The 21,072-nt window shown below is 49.2% G+C and overlaps 1 protein-coding gene across 1 annotated transcript; it reads left to right on the top strand.

Annotated features, from left to right (window-relative positions):
- The first annotated feature begins 10,022 nt into the window (after nt 1-10,022).
- DRD5 (dopamine receptor D5) lies at nt 10,023-12,205 on the top strand. The gene is made up of 2 exons (XM_056855119.1): nt 10,023-10,047; nt 11,028-12,205. Exons 1-2 carry the CDS (start codon nt 10,023-10,025, stop codon nt 12,203-12,205), a joined length of 1,203 nt encoding a protein of 400 aa, XP_056711097.1.
- The last annotated feature ends 8,867 nt before the right edge of the window (nt 12,206-21,072 follow it).

Raw genomic sequence — 21,072 nt, 5'->3', positions numbered from 1 at the left:
GGTATTCATATTTCATATTTATTTATTGCGGTCAGTTGACCAGTTCCATATAATGGGAATTGTGACAGCATGGGAATGTGACAGCACATTGCCTTCTCTTGGTCTCAGCTAGGTGTCAAGCTAAGGTGTCCACCTCTCGATCTATGTAAAGGACTCAGACAGGTGTGGTCTGAAGTAAAACGCTTTATTCAAAGACAAGCAGGCTAAGATTTAAGACTTGACCGCTCACAGGTGTAGCAAAGCAGGCAATACTTTCCTAGGAAAGTTTACTAGACTATAAGCACCTCTTCTGGGGTCCTGGGCCGGCGTTGCCTGGCAATGACGGAGATAAGGATTCCCACGGTTGGAGTCTCAGCCCAAGTGCTTGGCCGGGCTAAACTGAAAGCACAAACACCAGAGAGGTCCTGGGAAGCGAGACCAGGCCAAAGCCCTGACACTAGGCCTGGCACCACTTGGACAAGGCAAAGCAACTCTGGCAGCAGCGGCTGGAGGAGGAGAGAGAACCGGCATTACACAAAGCAAGATGGTGGCAGTGGACAAGTGAAGAGAACTGGGATCACATAGAAATAGAGCTTAGGAGGGGGAGGTTATTTACTTCTCTATTTCAGTGTAGTGCATATCCCATTCCTAAGGGTCAGGAAAGGTGGATATGCCTTTTAATTATTATTTTTTTTAGCCAAAGGCCATAAGTACAGGATAACATGCAAATACTAAAATACATCTTTAAATGCCTCACATTTTTCTGCTAAGCTGTGACTCCCAAAAGTGAGCTCAAACAGGCTACTGTTCTGAAAGGTGCTCAGGAATGAACACTGGTGAGTTTCCTTGGGAAAGAACTGCAATAACTGGGGCAGTCACTGAGAATGCTTCTGAGTGTATCTGGGCCATCTGAAACACAACCGACCATGTGAACAGTGAAGGTGCGTGCTGGGTCATAGTCAAGCAATATGTGACAATGTGTCTTTTCCCTTGAACAAAAAATATAGGAGGGAGGATTTTTAATGGCAGGGAGGGAAAGGGTTAAAAATCCTCCACAGCAGGTTGCGCACGATAGTTTCCATTAAAATGGTGAGGACAAATGGCACAGAACGGAGCATCCCTCCCACTTGGGCCTCCCAATTAGCACGCTGGAATAGTCTCATAGCTTTGCTAGCTTTTATTAATTATCTTCTCATCCACTAGATGGCAGTACTTCATAATTTAATGAGTATCACCACTAGACGTGATACTATCCAACATGGTGTGGTGCGGTGGTTAAGAGCAGCAGACTCTAATCCAGAGAACCCGGTTCAATTCCCCACTCCTCCACATGAAGCCTGCTGGATGACCTTGGGCTAGTCACAGTTATCTCAGAACTCTCTCAGCCCCACCTACATCACAGGGTGTCTGTTGTGGGAAGAGGAAGGGAAGGCAATTGCAAGCCTCTTTGAGAATCCTTAAAAGCAGAGAAAATCAGGGCATAAAAACCAACTCTTCTTCTTCTAAACTAACTGGTTCCTGTGTGGATAACTCCGCATAATAGAGCCACCCACAGACACGAATCTGTGTATACACAGGGGAGTGATCAGGTACGCATAAAAATATAGCACTGTAAATTGAGCAAAAGAAAACACCTTGCTCCCCCCCCCAAAAAAAACACCCCATCCTGATAGAGACTGAGCATGCTCCAGGGGGCCTGGACTGTAAAGAATATGCTAAATGGGGGTGGTATTCAGTTATACCCCGCTTTTCCCCAATGGTTCCTCAGTGTACCAAAAGTGGTTTAAAACATTCTCCCCCTCCCCATTTTATCCTCACAACAACCCTGTGAGGTAGGTTAGGCTGAGAGTGTGTAACTGGCCCAAGGTCATCCAGCAAGCTTCCGTGGCAGAGCTGGGATTTGAACCTGGGTCTCCCAGACCCTAATCCTATTCTCTAACTACTGCACTGAGCTGGCAGAGTGAAACAGAGAAACAGGCTTGTTCAAGACACTGAGAGTTTATGGAATCCAGAAGGAGGAGATTTGGATGTGCAGATTTGGGTGTGTGTAATTTCTTTGCAGCTTTGCTGCCACTTAACAGTAACACAGTCTGTCCCTTCCTCTTGCCAAAGACACACATTTCTTCCATGATCTCACATGAACAAACTGGCCCAAGAAGACCTAGGCTTGGCAAGATGGCGACCGTTGCAGGTAGGGGTGCGCTAGGCAGAAGTTGGAGCAACCTGGCTCCCTCCCTCCTCACTCCACTGGGAAGTCAGGGCTGGAGCCGGGCCCTCTTTGTCTTTCCCTTCCTCTTTCTATTAGGCGTGGGGCCAGGGGCCATTTTTTTGCCTTCGAGGCCACCCGTTCCAGACAATCTCTGGACAATTCTCCTCCTTATTAAAGCCCCCATTTGGCATGACTTATGCCCATGCAGGTCCCACGATCCCCAGCAGTGCCTTTTTAGTGGTCAAAGGACTACAGAAAAGCTAGCTGGATCCGACCCAGTCTTTCACCCAGCCGCTGGTCTTTTTTTAGTGTTACACCCTCTGGACCAGCTACGTGTTCAGTGCACACAGCAGTGGGTCTGTCTGAGGAGTGCTGCCCTTGGGCGGGCCCTTTCGCCTATGAGAGAGGTCTCAGGAAGGCCTGTCAGTATCTCCATCTGTTGTTGCAATGGCAGCCTTTAAGGGGAATAAACTTCATCTGTTTATACAATGCACAGTCATTCGCAGCTAAATTCCCTGCTTAGTTGCTCCATTGTGATTCCATTTTACTCTCACACTGCTACAAACAAACTGACTTGCTAGTACCTTATTAATATATTGGGATGCCAATAAGCTAATTGGTTGCAGGTGTGTGTGCACAGTCTCATCCTTCAGAGTAAACCTAAGAACCTTTGAATTAATGAGATGTACGTGACCCTTTGGAATAAACTATGCCCCAAAGTGTTTGTTTCAGTGTGCGCTCTGCTGTCAAAGCAGACAAAGCTTTCACATCCCTCCAAGCTGTCCTCAGAAGACCTCTGCAGACTTACCTCTGACCCCTAACCTTCCTTGTATATTTAACAGTTAGGTAAGATAATATTTCAAGGACAACAGAGCAAAGTAAAACAAATACAGCTGATGGTTTTCTCAGGGCTTTAGGTATAGAGGAATACTTTGCATTGCTAGTACGACGTTCTCTTTGTTTTGATTGTCAAGGAGAAACCCCTCACAATCCAGGAAGTGACCTGGTGGCTTCACATGCTGGTCACTGTGCTGCAATCCTCCTCCTCACGATGCCACTAAGAGAGTCAAAGGTGCTGAGCCCCCATTTGGCTGTCACGGCTGCTGCAAATCCAAAGGCGTCCATAGCTGCCATGGGGCTTCCGCACAGGGGTTCTGCCTTTGCTTTCCCCTTGCAACCACCATTTCCCCTCCCATGCCCCTGTCAGGCTTTTTGCCAGGTTTCTTTTTAAATGCTAGAGTGTTAGGAAACCATAGTCATAGAACCACTACCTGATTTAAAAAGGCAACAGCAAATATCCCACAAGCAACAGCACAAGGAGAGGGCAGTGACAGATGCAAGGAAGAAAGAGCAGTTTCCTGTTCATCCTCTCCCAAACCTGCTCTGGGTACCATATTTAAGGAAAGCTCCAACAAAGTAGATCTGGTAAACTGTGGAGCAGAGGAAGAAGAAGAGTTGGTTTTCATATGCCGACTTTCTCTACTACTTAAGGGAGACTCAAACCGGCTTACAATCACTTTCCCTTCCCTTCCCCACAACAGACACCCTGTGAGGTGGGTAGGGCTGAGAGAGCTCTGACAGAGCTGTGACTTGCCCAGGGTCACCCAAGGTGACCCAGCTGGCTTTGTGTGGAGGAGTGGGGAAACAAATCCAGTTCACCAGATTAGCCCCTGCCGCTCATGTGGAGGAGTGGGGGATCAAACCCAATTCTCCTGATCAGACTCCACCACTCCAAACCACCGCTCTTAACTACTACACCACGCTGCCTCTCAACCACTCCAAACCACCGCTCTTAACCACCACACCACGCTGCCTCTCAACCACTCCAAACCACTGCTCTTAACCACTACACCACGGTTCCTCTCAACCACTCCAAACCACTGCTCTTAACCACACCACGCTGCCTCTCAACCACTCCAAACCACTGCTCTTAACCACTACACCACGGTTCCTCTCAACCACTCCAAACCACTGCTCTTAACCACACCACGCTGCCTCTCAACCACTCCAAACCACTGCTCTTAACCACTACACACGCTGCCTCTCAACCACTCCAAACCACTGCTCTTAACCACTACACAACGCTGCCTCTCAACCACTCCAAACCGCTCTTAACTACTACACCACGCTGCCTCTCAATCACTCCAAACCACTGCTCTTAACCACCACACCGCCTCTCAACCACTCCAAACCACCGCTCTTAACCACTACACCACGCTGCCTCTCAACCACTCCAAACCACTGCTCTTAACCACTACACCAGGCTGGCTCTCAACCACTCCAAACCACTGCTCTTAACCACACCACGCTGCCTCTCAATCACTCCAAACCACTGCTCTTAACCACCACACCCCGCTGCCTCTCAACCACTCCAAACCACCGCTCTTAACCACTACACCACATTGCCTCTCAACCACTCCAAATCACTGCTCTTAACCACCACACCATGCTGGCTCTCAACCCAAGTGTCACCTTGATGGTCACCTGGAAACTTTCCCCACCTACCTTAAATTGCATCCCAGTTGGGCAGATCAAGTTACACAGTTGAGATGAGCGATGGGCACATGCCAGGTGGCCTCTCCTTCCTCGGGATTAGATAAGATGAAGGGTGGGGCTTCAGAAGTTACCCAGGTGATAACCAAGGCACCGATTCATGTGGCTCCTTCTCAGGCCAATAGGTGAAATCTTGCGCGTGTGTATGTAGTTTGGAGCACCAGCTGTATTCATATGAAAACTGCCAACACAGAAGTTCCTTTCTGAGTACTGTACATATTTGTTAAACATTCTATTTCAGATACGCACCAACATGGAAAATGCTCCAATTCCAGCCTGGTGGCTACGTAAAAAGGCAGCTATTTTAATTGCTAGCTGTAATTAAACCTGCATGAGAAACACGTATGGTGTCATTTCTGTGGATTTTGAGGTCATGGAATGTATTGGTTAGTATTAAAATAGTTCTGAGTAAAAGAGAAGCAAGTTTGTAGATGGTTTTACTGAAAAATTAACACACCATAAATTAAACAAATCATATATGGTGAGCTCCAACTCAATGGGAAGCCCCCCAATAAATATCATTTCAGTTGTAGAAAAACCTCTTTGTAAATAAGGGCACTTAAAGCATGTGTGAAATGTACCTTACATCTGGATATGAGCAATGAGAAAGATTGTACACACACACACACACAGAGAGAGAGAGAGAAGACTGTCTGAATCATGATAACAGACTTATGTTTTACAAAGCTGGAATAAATGCACAAATTAAATTCCACAATTAACTCTGTCGTTTCCACACATCCCAGGCATGGCAGCCTTGATTCCTTGCAACTGTATCTCATCTGCTTGTGGAATGCATCCCATAGGTCTCAAATTGCAATGTCACTGATCACCCAAAGACAATGTCCGTTCAGGGGAGAGGGGCTGCCTAGACTATTCTCAATCCTGAGCAGAAAACTCAGATGCTTAAAAGCCATAGGCAGACTGGCAGGCATCTGAATTGATTCCCCCCCTTTGTAAGCCCTTCCAGTCTGTCTTATCTCACCTGCATTGCCACTTATGGGACAGCAAAGAGGAATGATGAACTGCTCAGTGTTGGATGATGTGTTTGTCGGCCCTCCAGGGTAACTGGTTGGTTACTGTGTGGAAAGGCAGCTGGACCACCGGTCTGATCCAGCAGGGCTTTAATGTCCTTATTAATGTTACTTAGCTGTGCATGCCTGCAACAATGATGTGAATCCAGTTATTTCCATGCTTATCCTTGTCTTTTATTATGCAGCTATGATGCACCCCCCTTCCCACCACTTCAATATCCCACTCACTCAGCCGGGCTGTATATGCTGAGGGGAAAAGGTGTTGGCCTGAGTATATTTGTGAGGATAATTTTTTTCCCCTTCTTCTCCTCCAGTCCCACACCTGTATTTACCTCAGTGAGAAATAGGAGACAAGAGGCTTTTCACCTTAAACAGAGAAAACAGGGAAGTTTATTAAAGAGAACTCACAGAGATTGGTTTTTAAGAAAAGGGGGAAATTTTGGAGGGAAAACTCAATTGATACAAGCAAGATTACTTCAGAGAAAAAGCTTAGATGTTCCCTTTATTCAAGTTACTTTCAGTTCTCAAGCTTAGTTCTATCTCTCAGAACTATTATGCACATTCAGCTTCAGCTCTAGTTCGATCCCTTAGAACTACTATTCAGATTCAGCTTTCAAAACTGCCATGCAGCTTCAGACTCTCAAAACTCTGTCCCCAGCCCAGCTCTCTCTCTCTGACTACCCCACCTCAGTGGCTGTAATCCTCCACACCTCCCTGCTACCGGAATAGCTCTACCTCAGAGACTCATTCCCCTTGTGACGTGAGAACGGGCCCTCAGTCTCTAACCCAGTTCTCACTCCTGTCACTCCCACAGGTTGTGTGTCTGTCAATAGCTCTGGCTTTCACAGAACCCCTCTCAGGTTCTCAGAGTATAGTCTGGCTTCCGCTCGGTCTTGCTACCAAGCTCTGCATCCCACTCTGGCTGGTCTCCAGCTTCCACTACTTTCTCAGCCTCCTCTCAGGCTGGTTCCACGCTTCGAATCCTCTCACAGCCCTCCTGTCAGGCTGGGTCCCAAACTCGAATCCCTTCTCTGTCTCTCTCAGCTCCGAGTGTCAGCTCTCTGGCTCGGCCCACTCTTCGCCTGTCAGCTCTTGCTGCTGGTTAACCCCTTATCCCTCCCAGCAGATTATTCCCAATCCCATGCAAAAGCTTTGCCATCCACCTGAGAAGGCCTGTCTTGTTGTAGGTCCTGGAGGGCAGCCCTTATAAACAGAGGCGGGAGGCAGTTTACTGCTGACACAAAAATTGGTGGGAATTCTTGAGCTGTAGACATGGAATCCTGCCCATGAAATGTCAAGTCCAATCTGAGTGCACTTCTATGCTGCTTTGACTGTGAACATGTTGGAGCCGTGCTATTTCATCCTGCTGTTTGTCTGTCTTGAGACAATGTGCAGATTGAATATCCTCATCTGCAAAAAGTAAGAAGCTGTGATACCAAGTGAGTTGATTGAGTAATCAGGCCTTTACTTTTGGCCATGTCCCCATTGTGGTTACAGGTGTCCTGCGGTGAAATTACCACCCCCACTCCTTTGATAAGATCAAGAACTATCTGTAGCTCTGTTCTGATGATATGAACAATGGGGTGGACAGGCACATTCCTAACAGTGTTGCAGCCATGAACCTAAAAATATAGATATAGGAACGTATAGAGCAGGAGAGTTTGTATAATTTCCCCATTAAAGTTCCTAATTCAGAGGCTTGTTTTTCAGAAAGGAACAAAACCAAAATATTCCTTTGCTATGGCTTGCCAGAAAACACTTTAACCCTATCCGTCCTTGACTGATTGCCCTCTTAGAAAGGCCCTTGTTTCTGAGGATATTCAGAGTGACCTTGAAGCCGGCAAGGAGGCTTCCAGGATGTTCTCCACTGAAACGCAGGCAGCATCAAAGAGTTTTTCACTTTTTCTCCTGTACTCTGGTAATGTGTTACTAACTATGACCTAATGATGTAATGTAGTCATATAATGTGAGCTTTAAGGTTTCAAAATGAAAGAAACATCTTACAAGATAAAGGACTGATTCCTTCTGACCATAAGATTCAGAATATGGGAATGCAGGTAAAATCAACCATTACATACACACAGCAGAGACACAAACTGACTGTTTAGTTTATAGTTATGGTCAGCAAATGACCTAACAGGAAATCCTTATAAGGTAAGCACAAAAGACTTGTGGCCCAGAGGACATGCAATGCACACAGGTATCAGGGTATATCTCCAGATCCAACCAAATACTGTCAAGGTAGGGAAGGATACTGATCTTGAAAGATATAAAAGAAGGAATTTCCTAGCTAAGAGTTGGAGTTCCTCACAGGTGGATGCCTGAATGGATCTCTCCATCCCTTGCATGGGATGTGGGCTCTCAGACCTTAATTCTTGCATGGGTTGAGGCTCTTAGACTTGCCATATGGGTTAAGACTTTCTTGCTTACAAAGTCTCTTTAAGTATTCAGTCCTTGTTGTGTACTCTGAGTACTTACAGATTTCTCCAACATTTACAAGTCTTCTGATAAGACTGGAGAACTCCCTAAACTGAGGATTCTCTCTGGATATTCAGCCCTTAAGGGGACTGGGTGTCTAGCCTGAATACCTGCAGATTTTCACATCTTTTACATAAGATGGGAGCTCTTGGAGTCCATTGACCCTTGCGTGGATTCTGGTGTGAACCAGTCCTCATGGACTGTAGGAGCTTAGATTTCTCCAAGTCTTTGCGTAGACATGGAGGTTCTATAGACTCCTTATGGACCTCTCCATCCTTTGAATGGAGGCACTGAATACTCATTAATACTTGCAGGCATTGGGAAGTGTTCACTAAGGTCTATCCAGCCCTTATAGACATAGAAGTTCATAAGACTTCTCATAGACCAAAGTCTTACACAACTTTACACAGCTTTAAGCTTTGCATAGCCTTCTAGTTCGGACAAGGTCTTCTGAGTCACTTGCAGGAAGATCTTGGACCTTCCCACAACATGAACCTTCCTTTTACACACCTCCCCCCCTCCGCCCCCAGGCTGTATCATGGAACATCCCAGACACATGAAATGAAGGGGTGGATGGCAGCATCATGGGAGGCAGCACCATGAAACGCCAGCCAAAAGATCCTCTAGCCAGGAGAGGGAGGAGCCCGAAGTCAGGGCTCTGGAGGAATGATCTCCACCACCAAAGGGAAGGAGGAACCACGTCAAGGAGAAGCAAGAAATAGTCAAACATGTACTCTAGACTTTAAGAAAGCTGATTTCAATAAATTTAGGGAACTACTGGGTGTGATCCCGTGGGTGAGAATATTGAATGAGAAGGGAGTACATGAAGGACGGGAAATTCTTAAAAGGGAGATATTGAAGGCGCAATTTCAATCAATTCCCACGAGGAGCAAAAAAGATAGAGGTTTGAAGAAACCAGGGTGGATGACCAAAGAACTTTTGGTTGAGAAAGGATTTAAGAAGGGCATGTACAAGAAATGGGAAAAGGGAGAAATCAACAAAGAGCCAGCACATGTAGAGAGAAAGTCAGGAAGGCTAAAGTGCAGAATGAGCTCCGGCTAGCCAGGGAAGTTAAAAACAACAAAAAAGGTTTTTTTGGTTATGTCCATAACAAAAGGAAGATAAAGGTACGGGATCAGGTCACTGCGTGGAGAGGATGGTGAGTTATTAACAGGGGAGGCAGAAAAGGCAGCCAAGCATAGAAGGCCATAGAAGTAGCTACTAGGGTTGCCATCTCTGGGTTGGGAAATTCCTGGAGATTCAAGGGCAGTGTTTGGGGGGGGGGAGGTTTCAGGGAGGGGAAGGAGCTCATCATGTCAATAAAGGTGACTGAAACTGAAACGGGAAGGAGCTGAGTGGGATGGGATGCCACACAGTCCACCCTCCAAAGCTGTCATTTCCTCCAAGGGAAGTGATCTCTGTAGCCTGGAGATCAGCTGCAATTCCAGGAGAATTCCGGGCTCCACCTGGGGGTTGGTAAGCCTGGTGGGTCCTTCCAGAAAGCAGCCAGAACACCCCCCACCCAAGAGTTGTGACACAGGGGCTGAAGACGGGGGGCTGAAGAGGCTGGGGGATGGTGCTTGAAGGGGGGGAGGGAAGCACAGGCCATTTTTGCATGGTAATTAGCAGCTGGTTCCAGGCAGAAGTGCCCCGCATATTTTAAAAAAATTTGCTGAACCGTCATTTCGGAAGTGACCGCGAAGCCGAGGCGACCTTTGGCGTTTGCCGGGAAGAAACCCCCTCAAGGAAGCATGCAAAACAGAGGCGCGATGGCTATGCGTATGCTAACGGCGATGCAAACAGGAACAAAGGAGTCGGGGAGTGGGGGGAGTGGACCTTCTCCTTTGGCGTGGGGACCGTGGGAAGGCATCGTTAAGGTCGCATTTTAAAAAAGGGCTTCGAGCGAGCCTCAAAGCTGACGGTGCCAAAAGGGCCACAGGCTGGTGGGCAGCCGCCGCGTCCGACCGGGGGCCTTCTTCCCACCGGCCGGACCGGCCCTCTCCGGCCTGCCCTCCCCCCCGGGTTGCTGCCGGCCACCCCGAGGCAGGCGGGCGAGAGCGAGCGAGCGAGCGGAGCCCAGCTGCTCGGGCGGCAGAGGCGCCGTGCAGGCAGGCGGGCCAGGCGGCTGCTGGCCGGGGCCCGGGGCGCGCGCGGGACGGGCCGCGTCCGGAGGTCCGCCGTCCTTTGCCGGCGGGGCGGGGCGGGGCTGCCGTTTGCAAGGCGGCCGCCTGGCCCGCCCCGCGGAGCTCCCCCGGCCCCCTGCTGCCGGCCGCGGCCAGGAGGGCTCGGCCGGGCGGCGCTGCGCAGGCAGGCTTGCCCGACGCCTGCCGGAGCCGCCCGCCAGAGGCGCGCCGGGCGCTGCGCGGGAGAGGCGGGCGGCGGCGCTGGGGGTCGGCGGGCGGGCGGGCGGGCGGGCGGCGTCGCGGGACCCGCCCGGGCAGCCCGACGACGCTTGGCCGCCGCCGCCGCCGCCGCGAGAGCTGGACGGGGCGGGGCGGGGGGCGCCGCCGCGTTGAGAGGCGGGCAGGGGGCGGCGGGGGCGAGGGGCGGCGCGGCAGGCGCGCGCGGCAGCCCTGAGGCGATGGGGCGGGCGGCGCTGGGGCCGCGGCGGGCCATGCTGCCGTCGCCCTGGGCCCCCAACGCCACGGCGCCCTGGCAGCCCGGCGGCGGCGGCGGCGGCGGCGGGTCCCCGACGGCGTGGCGCTGGGAGGCGTCGGGGTCTGCGTCGTCGCCGGGCCCCCCGGCGTGGGGCGCGGGCTCGGTGGCGGCTGGCGGCGCGCTGTCGCTGCTGGTGGCCTGGACGCTGCTGGGCAACGGGCTGGTGTGCGCCGCCCTCGTGGGCTGCCGCCGGCTGCGCGCCCGGGTGAGCAGCGTCTTCCTGGCCTCGCTGGCCGTGTCGGACCTGCTGGTGGCGCTGCTGGTGATGCCCTGGAAGGCGGCGGCCGAGGTGGCGGGCCACTGGCCCTTCGGCGCCTTCTGCCGCGTGTGGGTGGCCTTCGACATCCTCTGCTCCACCGCCTCCATCCTCAGCCTGTGCGCCATCGCGCTGGACCGCTGCTGGGCCGTGTGCAGCCCCTTCGGCTACGAGCGCCGCATGACCCCGCGCCGGGCCCTGGCCGCCGCCGCCCTGGCCTGGGCCCTGGCCCTCGCCGTCTCCTTCCTGCCCGTCCAGCTCGACTGGCACCGCCGCCCCGACGCGGCGGCCCCGCGCGACGGCAGCGCGCCCCCGCCGGCCCGGCGCTGCGACGCCCGCCTGAACCGCGCCTACGCCCTCTCCTCGTCGCTGGTCAGCTTCTACATCCCGGGGGCCGTCATGCTGGTGGCCTACGGCCGCATCTACCGCGTCGCCCGGGGCCAGATCCGGCGCATCTCCTCGCTGGAGCGGGCGGCCGAGCGGGCCCGGCGCTGCCGCGGCGGCCCCCGGACCCCGACGGCCCCGCCGCGCGCCGCGCCGCGCCACGAGGCGCGCGTGCTCCGGACGCTGGCCCTCCTCGTGGGCGTCTTCGTGGGCTGCTGGCTGCCCTTCTTCGTGCTCAACTGCCTGGCGCCCTTCTGCCCGCCCGGCCGCGACGGCGCCGGCCCGCCCTGCGTCAGCGACGCCACCTTCGACGTCTTCGCCTGGGTCGGCTGGGCCAACTCCTCGCTCAACCCGCTCATCTACGCCTGCAACGCCGACTTCCGCAAGGTCTTCTCCGGCCTGCTGGGCTGCGGCCACCGCGGCCCCTCTGCGCCCCGGGAGACGGCCAACCTCACCCGCGAGCTCCTCTCCTGCCGCCACGACCCGCTCCCGCCGCCCCGGCGCCTGCCCTCTGCCTGCCCGGCCGGCAGCCCCCACACCCCAGCCCCCCTGCCCTGCCCGGGCACCGGGCCCCAGTCGCCCGAGCCCACCGACTGCCAGCTGGATCTCTCGCTTGGTGCCCCGTCCCCCTGCACCCCCCAGGGGCTGTGCTGACCTGCTGTGGAAGGGATGGGGCTTGCTGGGGGGTGGTGGTGGGGTTACGCAACCAAACTTGCAGGAAGGGCCTCTGATCCGGATGTCGCGAGGGTGGGCGGCCCCTACAGCGATGGAGATCAGTTGGCTGGGAAGCCAGCTGGTGGAAAGGGGCCAGAACTGGGCCAGTGGGGTTTGGGGTTTGTGCGGACCGAAAAGGGGTTCGGCTGGACCAGTAAGCCCCCTTTCCCCTGCATGGTTCTTCTCCTGCCCAACTGGTCTGTGGTTGCCCCAGGGCATCTGGCTCTCCTGCTCCCTCTTCCTGTGTTCCTGAAGACAAAATAAACTGAAAGTAGACAGGATTCTTGTGGATTTCAAACTGGCCCCGTTTGAACTGGGGTATGTGTGCTCTCCTGCAGAAGCCCACCGGGAAAGAAGAGGGAGGTGGTGAGCAAGAATTCTTGTACAGGACAGATTCCTACTGGATGGTTCCGTGTGGTGGTCCACTTCAATGTGCAGGTTTAAGGAGGCAATCCTGTGCATACTTGCTTTGAACCAACCCCATCAAGAACTGTGGGATTTACTTCTGAATAAACATGATTGGGTAGCACCGTTGCTTCCCTAGGTGGGTTTGGGTCTTCTTTTGATAATGCCACCTTAATATCCTGTGTGGCAGATCCCCTCCTCTGCATCCTGAAAAAGAAACACAGACAGCACTCACTTCTGCTCATGAAATGCCGGTTGGTAATTATAAGGTAGTCTTCCCTTGACTGTATTCCCCAAACTGTAGGTTACAGGTTTATAATGCTAGTAATTTTCAAATATGATCGTATTCTGCAATCATTTCCATATTTGCTTGTAAATACCTCTCATGTGTTATACTTTCAGAGGAGACAAAATGATGAAACATTTATAATTACATTAAAAACCCTTTAAACTGCCTTTTCGATTTCCCATAATCAAAGAAAGAATGCTTAGGCAGCCCCTGAAGTACATGATTTGAGGAATGGTACCATTGGCACAGGTTTGTTAGCTGGGCTGCATTTTAGTGATTGGGCACAAATTGAATCCAACATTAAATCCAGCCTAAGAGTCACACTTACATGCAAGTAAGCCTGGACTCACACCGAGGATTACTTCCAAGTAAACATGCAACCATTCCCTTAGGCACTAAGAAGTATATCTCATTGAAATGAATGGGGCTTCAGTCAGTTTAATGAACACATGAAGCTGCCTTATACTGAATCAGATTCTCTGTCCATCAAGGTCAGTATTGACTACTCAGACTGGCAGTGGCTCTCCAGGGTCTCAGGCAGAGGGCTTTCAAATCACCTACCACTTGATCCTTTTAGCTGGCAATGCTGGGGACTGAACCGGAGACCTACACTCCAAGCAGATGCTCTGCCACTGAGGCACAGCCCCTTCCCTTTATAAGACTGGACTATAAATGAAACAGCCAAACAGAAAGAATGTGGCAGCTTTGAAAAACCATGACAGCACAAGGCTGATATTGTCGAAGGCTTTCACGGTCAGAGTTCATTGGTTCTTGTAGGTTATCCGGGCTGTGTAACCGTGGTCTTGGTATTTTCTTTCCTGACATTTCGCCAGCAGCTGTGGCAGGCATCTTCAGAGGAGTAACACTGAAGGACACTGAAGTGTCTCTCAGTGTCTAGTGTGTAGGAAGAGTAATATATAGTCAGAAAGGGGTGGGTTTGAGCTGAATCATTGTCCTGCAAAAAGTATCAAAGGTAATGTGCTAATCTTACGGACAATGATTAGCACATTACCTTTGATACTTTTTGCAGGACAATGATTCAGCTCAAACCCACCCCTTTCTGACTATATATTACTCTTCCTACACACTAGACACTGTGAGACACTGTCCTTCAGTGTTACTCCTCTGAAGATGCCTGCCACAGCTGCTGGCGAAACGTCAGCAAAGAAAATACCAAGACCACGGTCACAGAGCCCATATAACCTACAAGAACCAACACAGGGCTGATGTTCTTTTGCCATAGGGAGCTGGAAATATTAAAATAGCTAACTTTTAAAAATTACACTGATCCTGCTACGACCTCTCAAGCAATAACGAAATGGGTAGAAAACATTTTCCAGGGAAGGCCTTTTGTGCTTGCACAATATATTTACCATTTATTATCAGATTCTTACAAGATATTTGACTGCCAGCAGGCCAGTCAAATGTATTGGGCATTTCTCCCCCCCCCCCCGCCTTTTTGAAGGCTTGCTGAGGGGTCTTGTGAATCTGCCATTTTTTATAAGGTTGTAAAACACTTGGAGCTCTTTTGTGTAGCAAATATTTGTGCTGTATTTTCAATTTCACTTCTGATAGTTAAAGATGATGTCCTGTCTTTCCGTTGCTTCTTTATTTCTGATCATAGGGTTTTTATTGCAAGGTTTAAAATAACGCACAGCTCTTCGTCAGGCAGATGAGGCATTTCGTATGCTGAATAAGGGCTGTTTTTCTTCTTCCATAATCCTTAGGACAAGATACCTTTGATTTAAAATTAATGCAACATTTATCAATATGCCAATATTAAGAACAAGGCTGAATTGAAGGGGTTCAGGTATTGTAATTCCTGTAGTTTCTGATTAAAATATCCTCTGGAGTAGCCCATGCCCAGTTCTTGAAGGATAAACTCTAGGTGCAAAGTTTATTACTGTATTCTGTGTGTGAAAAGAAGTTGGGATCCATGTACAAGTCCAAATGAAAAAAAAGCACAATCCACATAGTACCATTTATTCAGATTGACCAGATTACACAGAACAGTGTGCAAGGTTTCAGGGTCTCCAGAACTCTGTTTCAGGCTGGACAAAAAAACAAAATTAAAAATAGGAAAAGGCCTTTCCTCTATAGTCAAGGAATGTCACTTGAGCAGGTAAACATGTGCTTTTATATTTCAGCTTTCAGATCTAAGCCAGTATAAGGCTTTTAACAATAGATTATCCTTTTCTAGCAACATTCAGAGCAGAGGGGAAAGGTGTCAACATCTACAGACAATCTTGGAAAGACCATATTTTTAAAAAAGCAGTTCCAATTTCTCTACTGAGGCCTTGCAGTGATGACAGTTTGTTACTGTGATAAGAACTGAGCACCTGTAAATTGGTAAAGTGCATTTAAGCTTTGGGGTGGACAGCTGTGCTCCCAGATGTGTCCTTTCTGACCTCTGCCTCACAATAGAAAAAGCTCCTCTTTAGCAGAAGGAATCTTTGAGTTAGGATTTTCCTTTGGGTCTTTTGGCCAGTCAGAGTCCAGGGGCTGGTCTTTGTGTCACTTGTAAATTTACAGCCAGCCAATGGAGCTTTGAAGAATTTGGGGAGCCCCGCGGTCCTCAGGAGTGCTCTGCCAGTCCCCCAAAAACTGGCTCTTCCAAGTAGTGCATTAAAGGCGTACGGAGGAAGAAACAAATAACCACCTGCTGAGCCCAGGTGTCCCTCCTCTCTTGCTGCTTGGTGGGGCTCTGGTTGGGAGGGGCCAGGCTCTGTGCTGTGTTTGGGGAGAGGCTGGGCGTGAGGCAGCCCTACGAGGCATCCTGGCTCTTCTCTCAAAGGGGGTTCATGAATCTCTTGCAGAAATCTTGGGTCTGACTTTCAATTCTAGATAGCTAGGACATCAAAGTGTATATAAAAAGAGGTATTCTGGGAGCAATTGTAAGCGTGCCTACTCAGAAGTAAGTCCCATTTTATTCAGTGGGACTTATTTCCAGAAAAGTGGTCTTAAGAATGCAGCCTTTGACATTTATTCAGATCCACTTGTTATGCAAAGAGTCCAAACTATGGAGCTGCTTGTGTGCTTCATTCCAGTACTTTGTCATTTTCTTCAACCTTTCCCAGACCAGATTTGTGCTGATTTTTTGTTTTTGCATAAAACACCATCAGCCTGTCCAATGTGGACTAGCAAAGGAATACATTTGTTACCACACCCTCACAAGCACGTGAACTTGTGTTCAGACTGCCATGGGGAATTAGCTTGTGTGTTTGTGCAGGGAGTGGAAAACTGGGATCGTTTACCTCGTGAGGTGGCTGGAAGGAACGGGTTCCTGCAGGAAAACAATGGCAGAAAATGGATTTAAAGGTTTAAAATGGAAATGTGGAGTTTATTGAGAGATTTGATATGAGGGTGGGTGGGTGGGTGGGGACTTATCCTAAGAAAATATTAGCAAATATTAAATCAAAGCACCAACAAATAGCACATTCCTACTACTACTACTACTACAAAATCAACCAGAGCTACTCCAGTTTGAGGCAGGAGTTACTTTTTAAGCCAAAGGTGTAAAAGTGGGGGAAATGGGGAAGTAGGACTGAGGAGAAGTGGAATCTTTTTGGACACAGGTGTTCAGCCTTCCAGATGTGGATGCCAGCTCTCTGTGTAGTGCAGTGGGAGTTAAAAAATAAGGTAAGATGAGAACAAGATGGGGAGCAAAGATACACCTTTCCTAGTCTGCGTAGAAATCAGATGAAAGAAGGAAGGATTTATTGGGAGCCTGAGTTGCAGTCCAGTGTGTAACCAGGATCAGGCTCAAATTACTGGCTCTAAATCCAGGCCAGTTACCTGTGGCTTCCTTTAGGCCCATAGGATAACATGGTTTATTTTCAGGAAACAAAAGATTGAAATAGGGGACAAATGAATACTTAGGAGCTGGTCAACTTATCAGGAGAAAACCACAGAATGGACTGAATTATCAGGGAAGGGCAACAGGAAGGAAAGTTATAGATTGAATTATAATTCAGAATTACAAAACTGGAGACATGAAATGGAGTCACATATTCATTTTGGTTAAAACACTCCTGTGCTGTTTTAAGTACTCGAAAGGCTGCCACTTAGAGGAGGGCAGGGAGCTGTTCCTGTTGGCAGCAGAGGATCATAGGACTCGCAATAATGGGTTTAAGTTGCAGGCGGAGAGGTACCGGCTGGATATTAGGAAGAATTTTTTTACAGCAAGAGTTGTTCAGCAGTGGAATGGGCTGCCTAGGGAGGTGATGAGCTCCCCCTCACTGAGGGTGTTCAAGCAACTGCTGGACGAACACTTGTCAGGGATGCTCTAGGCCAGTGATGGCGAACCTTTTAGAGACCGAGTGCCCAAACTGCAACCCAAAACCCACTTACTTATCGCAAAGTGCCAACACAGCAATTTAACCTGAATACTGAGGTTTTAGTTTAGAAAAAACAACTTGTACATTAACATCTTTTGTCTTAAAAGAAAAACACAATAACAGAGCTTTCAATGATACAAACAACTTTTTATTGAAAGGTAACAGTTTGCATTTTGCATGCTTTTGAACAATTAATGTGATTTTTGCTGTTGTATGCATGCTGATAATCTGTCTAACCTTGGCTCATACCTATCTATTCCAGCTCCTGTATCTCACAGTGGCCCACATCTATAATAAGGAGGTAGCACATACCCATCAGGGCTAGTAACCCGTGATGGACTTTTCCTCCAGAAATTTGTCCAATCCCCTCTTAAAGGCATCTAGGCTAGATGCCATCACCACATCCTGTGGCAAGGAGTTCCACAGGTTAATTACATGTTGGGTAAGTGGGTGTTCCTCTTTTAGTAGGAGATTTCACTAAAAGGTGGGAGGCGCCGCAAAGCCCGCTCTGTGGCCCGGGCACTCTGCTCCCCTCCAGCTATGCCACGCTGTGAGCTATGCTCCCCTCCAACCTAGCTCCTCTCCAACCCCACCACGGGAATCACCTTTGCCACAGACTCAACAGGCTGCTGTCCGCGCCGCACCCTCACACTGCATGTGAGCCAACCGGCATGTGAGCCGCCTTGCCACATGTGACGGGAGGGAGGAAGCGCTCCCATTGGGCTGCTGGGCAGAGGGGTGGGTGGCATGAGAAATGCCCTCAGGCGCGCGTGGAGAGGGGGAGGGGAGCAGCCCAGCCCTGCGTTCCTCTGGCTTTCTAGTAACGAACGCAGGCGAACTCTGTGCTGGGGCGACAGCGCGTGTGCCCACAGAGAGGCTCTGAGTGTCCCCACTGGCATGTGTACTATAGGTTCGCTACCATGGATGTAGGCTGATCCTGCATTGAGCAGGGGGCTGGAATAGATGGCCTTATGGCCCCTTCCAACTCTGATTCCTTGTGGGGAAACAAGGCAGGAAAAAAGTGTTGACTGCTCTAGAGAAGTCTGAGCATCCATCTCTACTGATTCTCATTTGGGTTTGGCCTCCTTGTCAGTCGTGAAGAAGCATCCTTGGATCCTGAGCCTGGGTGCCCCCAAAACCAACAGAGCCTGCCTGCCTTCCAGCTTCCACCCCATCTAGCTCATGATCTAGCTCTGCCTTTCAATACATTCTGTAACATCCATTCACCCTCCTAAAAAAAAATAGTATCAGTGAGTGATAAAACACCTATACAGTGTTACAAAAATGGCAACTCATTAATAATCTCACCAGCAATACCTGTCAGCAGGTTCAGCTAAAAAAAACTGTGTTGCAGAAAAGTAATTGAGGGTTGAAATAGATGTGATTTGGGAGATCGCTCTTTTATAAACAAACAAACAGACTGCAGGGCGGAAGATGGCCAAACTAGATCAGGACAGCACTTTCCTCTGTCCTGTTTTCCTGATTAAAATCATTCCAGTAGAGGTACTCTTAGACCTACAGTGTGTGTGTGCGCGCGCGCGGGGCAGGGGGACAGGTCCCTGAATCATATCTATATTTTTTAAAATTTATTAATAAAATAGACAGTCAACAATAGATATATACATAAACTAAAAACAAATAGCTACATAATCACATAAAATCACGTCAAGTACTTTAGAGCTCTGTATCAGTAACCCTTCTCATTTAACCAAAACTATAACTTATAAAATGGACATCTCCATTCTTTGAATCTTTCTTGCCCATAAAAGGTCTACACTATTAATATCATTATTTTTTTGGTAAGCGGTTAACTTCACCTCTTTTATTTTTGATATCCAGTCATGTATCTTAGGGGAGGCTTTCTGATTCCACTGACTAGCAAAGACCGTTCTGGCTGCAGTTATCATATGTAAAGCAACTATCCGTTGATCTCTCGGAATATAAGGATGATAACAAGGTTTCTGGCTTAAGAATCATATCTATATTTTATTATCCTGAGGAGCAAATAGCAACTTCAGGGTTGTACGATTTGCAGTTCAGTCCTAAGGAGAGTTACACCCTAGTAGTTCATAGACTTCAGTCACTGCAGTAAGCCCCACTGAATAAAGTGGGACTTGCTTCTGGGTGAACATGCACAGAGTGCACTGTTAGATCGGGGAAAGGGTCAAATACCCCATTTCCCCAGCTGCTCTGATGGAAATAAGTAGGGCTGGAGCTGGTTTAAAGTTGTGGTGGCCCCAGTTTTCTACTCCTTTATTTTTGACCTATGTGAAGACTGTTTGAGAGTGCTACATAACTCCTAGGCTGAAAAATGTACATTCTAGCTGTGATGGAGAGAAGGCTTACAAGTGGTGCATTTCAACCTCCTGGCATTCCCCCCCCTCCACCCCCCGCTCGCTGGATTGATGTGAAGAGTGGAAATAATGTCACACTATGAACCAACTTCAGTTCTGGGTGAAAAACTGAAAGTAACACCAGTGTATGGGGGGCATTCCAGAGCATTGCCTGACACACCGATGTCACATCCAGGTAGGGTTGCCAGGTCCCTCCTTCGCCACTGGTGGGAAGGTTTTTGGGGCAGAGCCTGAGGAGGGAGGGGTTTGGGGAGGGGAGGGACTTCAATGCCATAGAGTACAATTGCCAAAGCAGCCATTTTCTCCCGGTGAACTGGTCTCTTATCGGCTGGAGATCAGTGGTAATAGCAGGAGATCTGCAGCTAGTACCTGGAGGTTGAGCAACCAAAATAAACACCTCTGTACTGATACCACCGGTAAGGAAATGAGTACAGGAGAGGCTAATATAACCAATTAAACACCAGCTGTGTTTAATTGGTTATATTAGCCTCTCCTGTACTCAGTACCTGGAGGTTGGCAACCCTACATCCAGGTTATTACCTGGAAGTGATGTTTTTGCATTGTGAGGTGTCATTTCTGTCCCTTGCCCTGCCTCCACGAGTGCCCAGCAATGGAGAGAGATGTTGACAGCACCTCTTGCCCTTCTGGAGGTTAGACAAGAAGCAGGAAGAGGATTTAGTCAGAAGGAAGAAAATCCCTGAGAACAGGAATCTGATTAGTTAAACAAGAGACAGCTGCAGAGTAGACAAGAGGAATGATACTGAGGAAGCCAACCTCGCTAGCTTTCTAGTTCTACTGCCCCTTCTGGAGTACTGGTGTGCTTGGCACAAGAAGCCATCACACAGTCCTTCTCTTCCAACATCACATGCATCCTCTGGCATTTGATGGGGGCAAACAAAATGTTTGTTTTATTTATAGTTTGTATTGAGTCTCAAGATGGGAACAGCAGCAGAGCCTTCCATCCTTCCGAGGTTGGTAAAATGAGTACCCAGCTTGCTGGGGGTAAAGGGAAGGCACTGGCAAAGTCTGCCTAGTAAACATTGGGATGTGACATCACCCCATGGGTCAGGAATGACCCGGTGCTTGCACAGGGGACTTTTACCTTTAGTGATGCTGAAATGGTACACAGATGCGTTTCCATTGCCTTAAACATGACTTACAAGGATACTGGAGGAATGAATACTTCCTTTGGGAACCACTATGGCCTGAGATCTCACAAATGGGCACAACCATTCTAGCTCTTTTCAAGGCCTTGGGATGGCTGAGCATTACTAATCACAGAACAACTAACGGTAGTTTATTCCACATGAATGGAGAAGTGTATGTAGAAGAATTCTGCCCAATTATTTTTTAATTGAAAGAATACTGAGGTGAGATGTGTTTCAGGAGCTTAAATCAAAGCAACAGCTTGAGACATCATGA

The sequence above is a fragment of the Euleptes europaea genome, chromosome 9 (assembly GCF_029931775.1).
Source record: "Euleptes europaea isolate rEulEur1 chromosome 9, rEulEur1.hap1, whole genome shotgun sequence".
Taxonomy (NCBI): domain Eukaryota; kingdom Metazoa; phylum Chordata; class Lepidosauria; order Squamata; family Sphaerodactylidae; genus Euleptes; species Euleptes europaea.
This window is presented reverse-complemented; position numbering and strand designations above follow the sequence as displayed.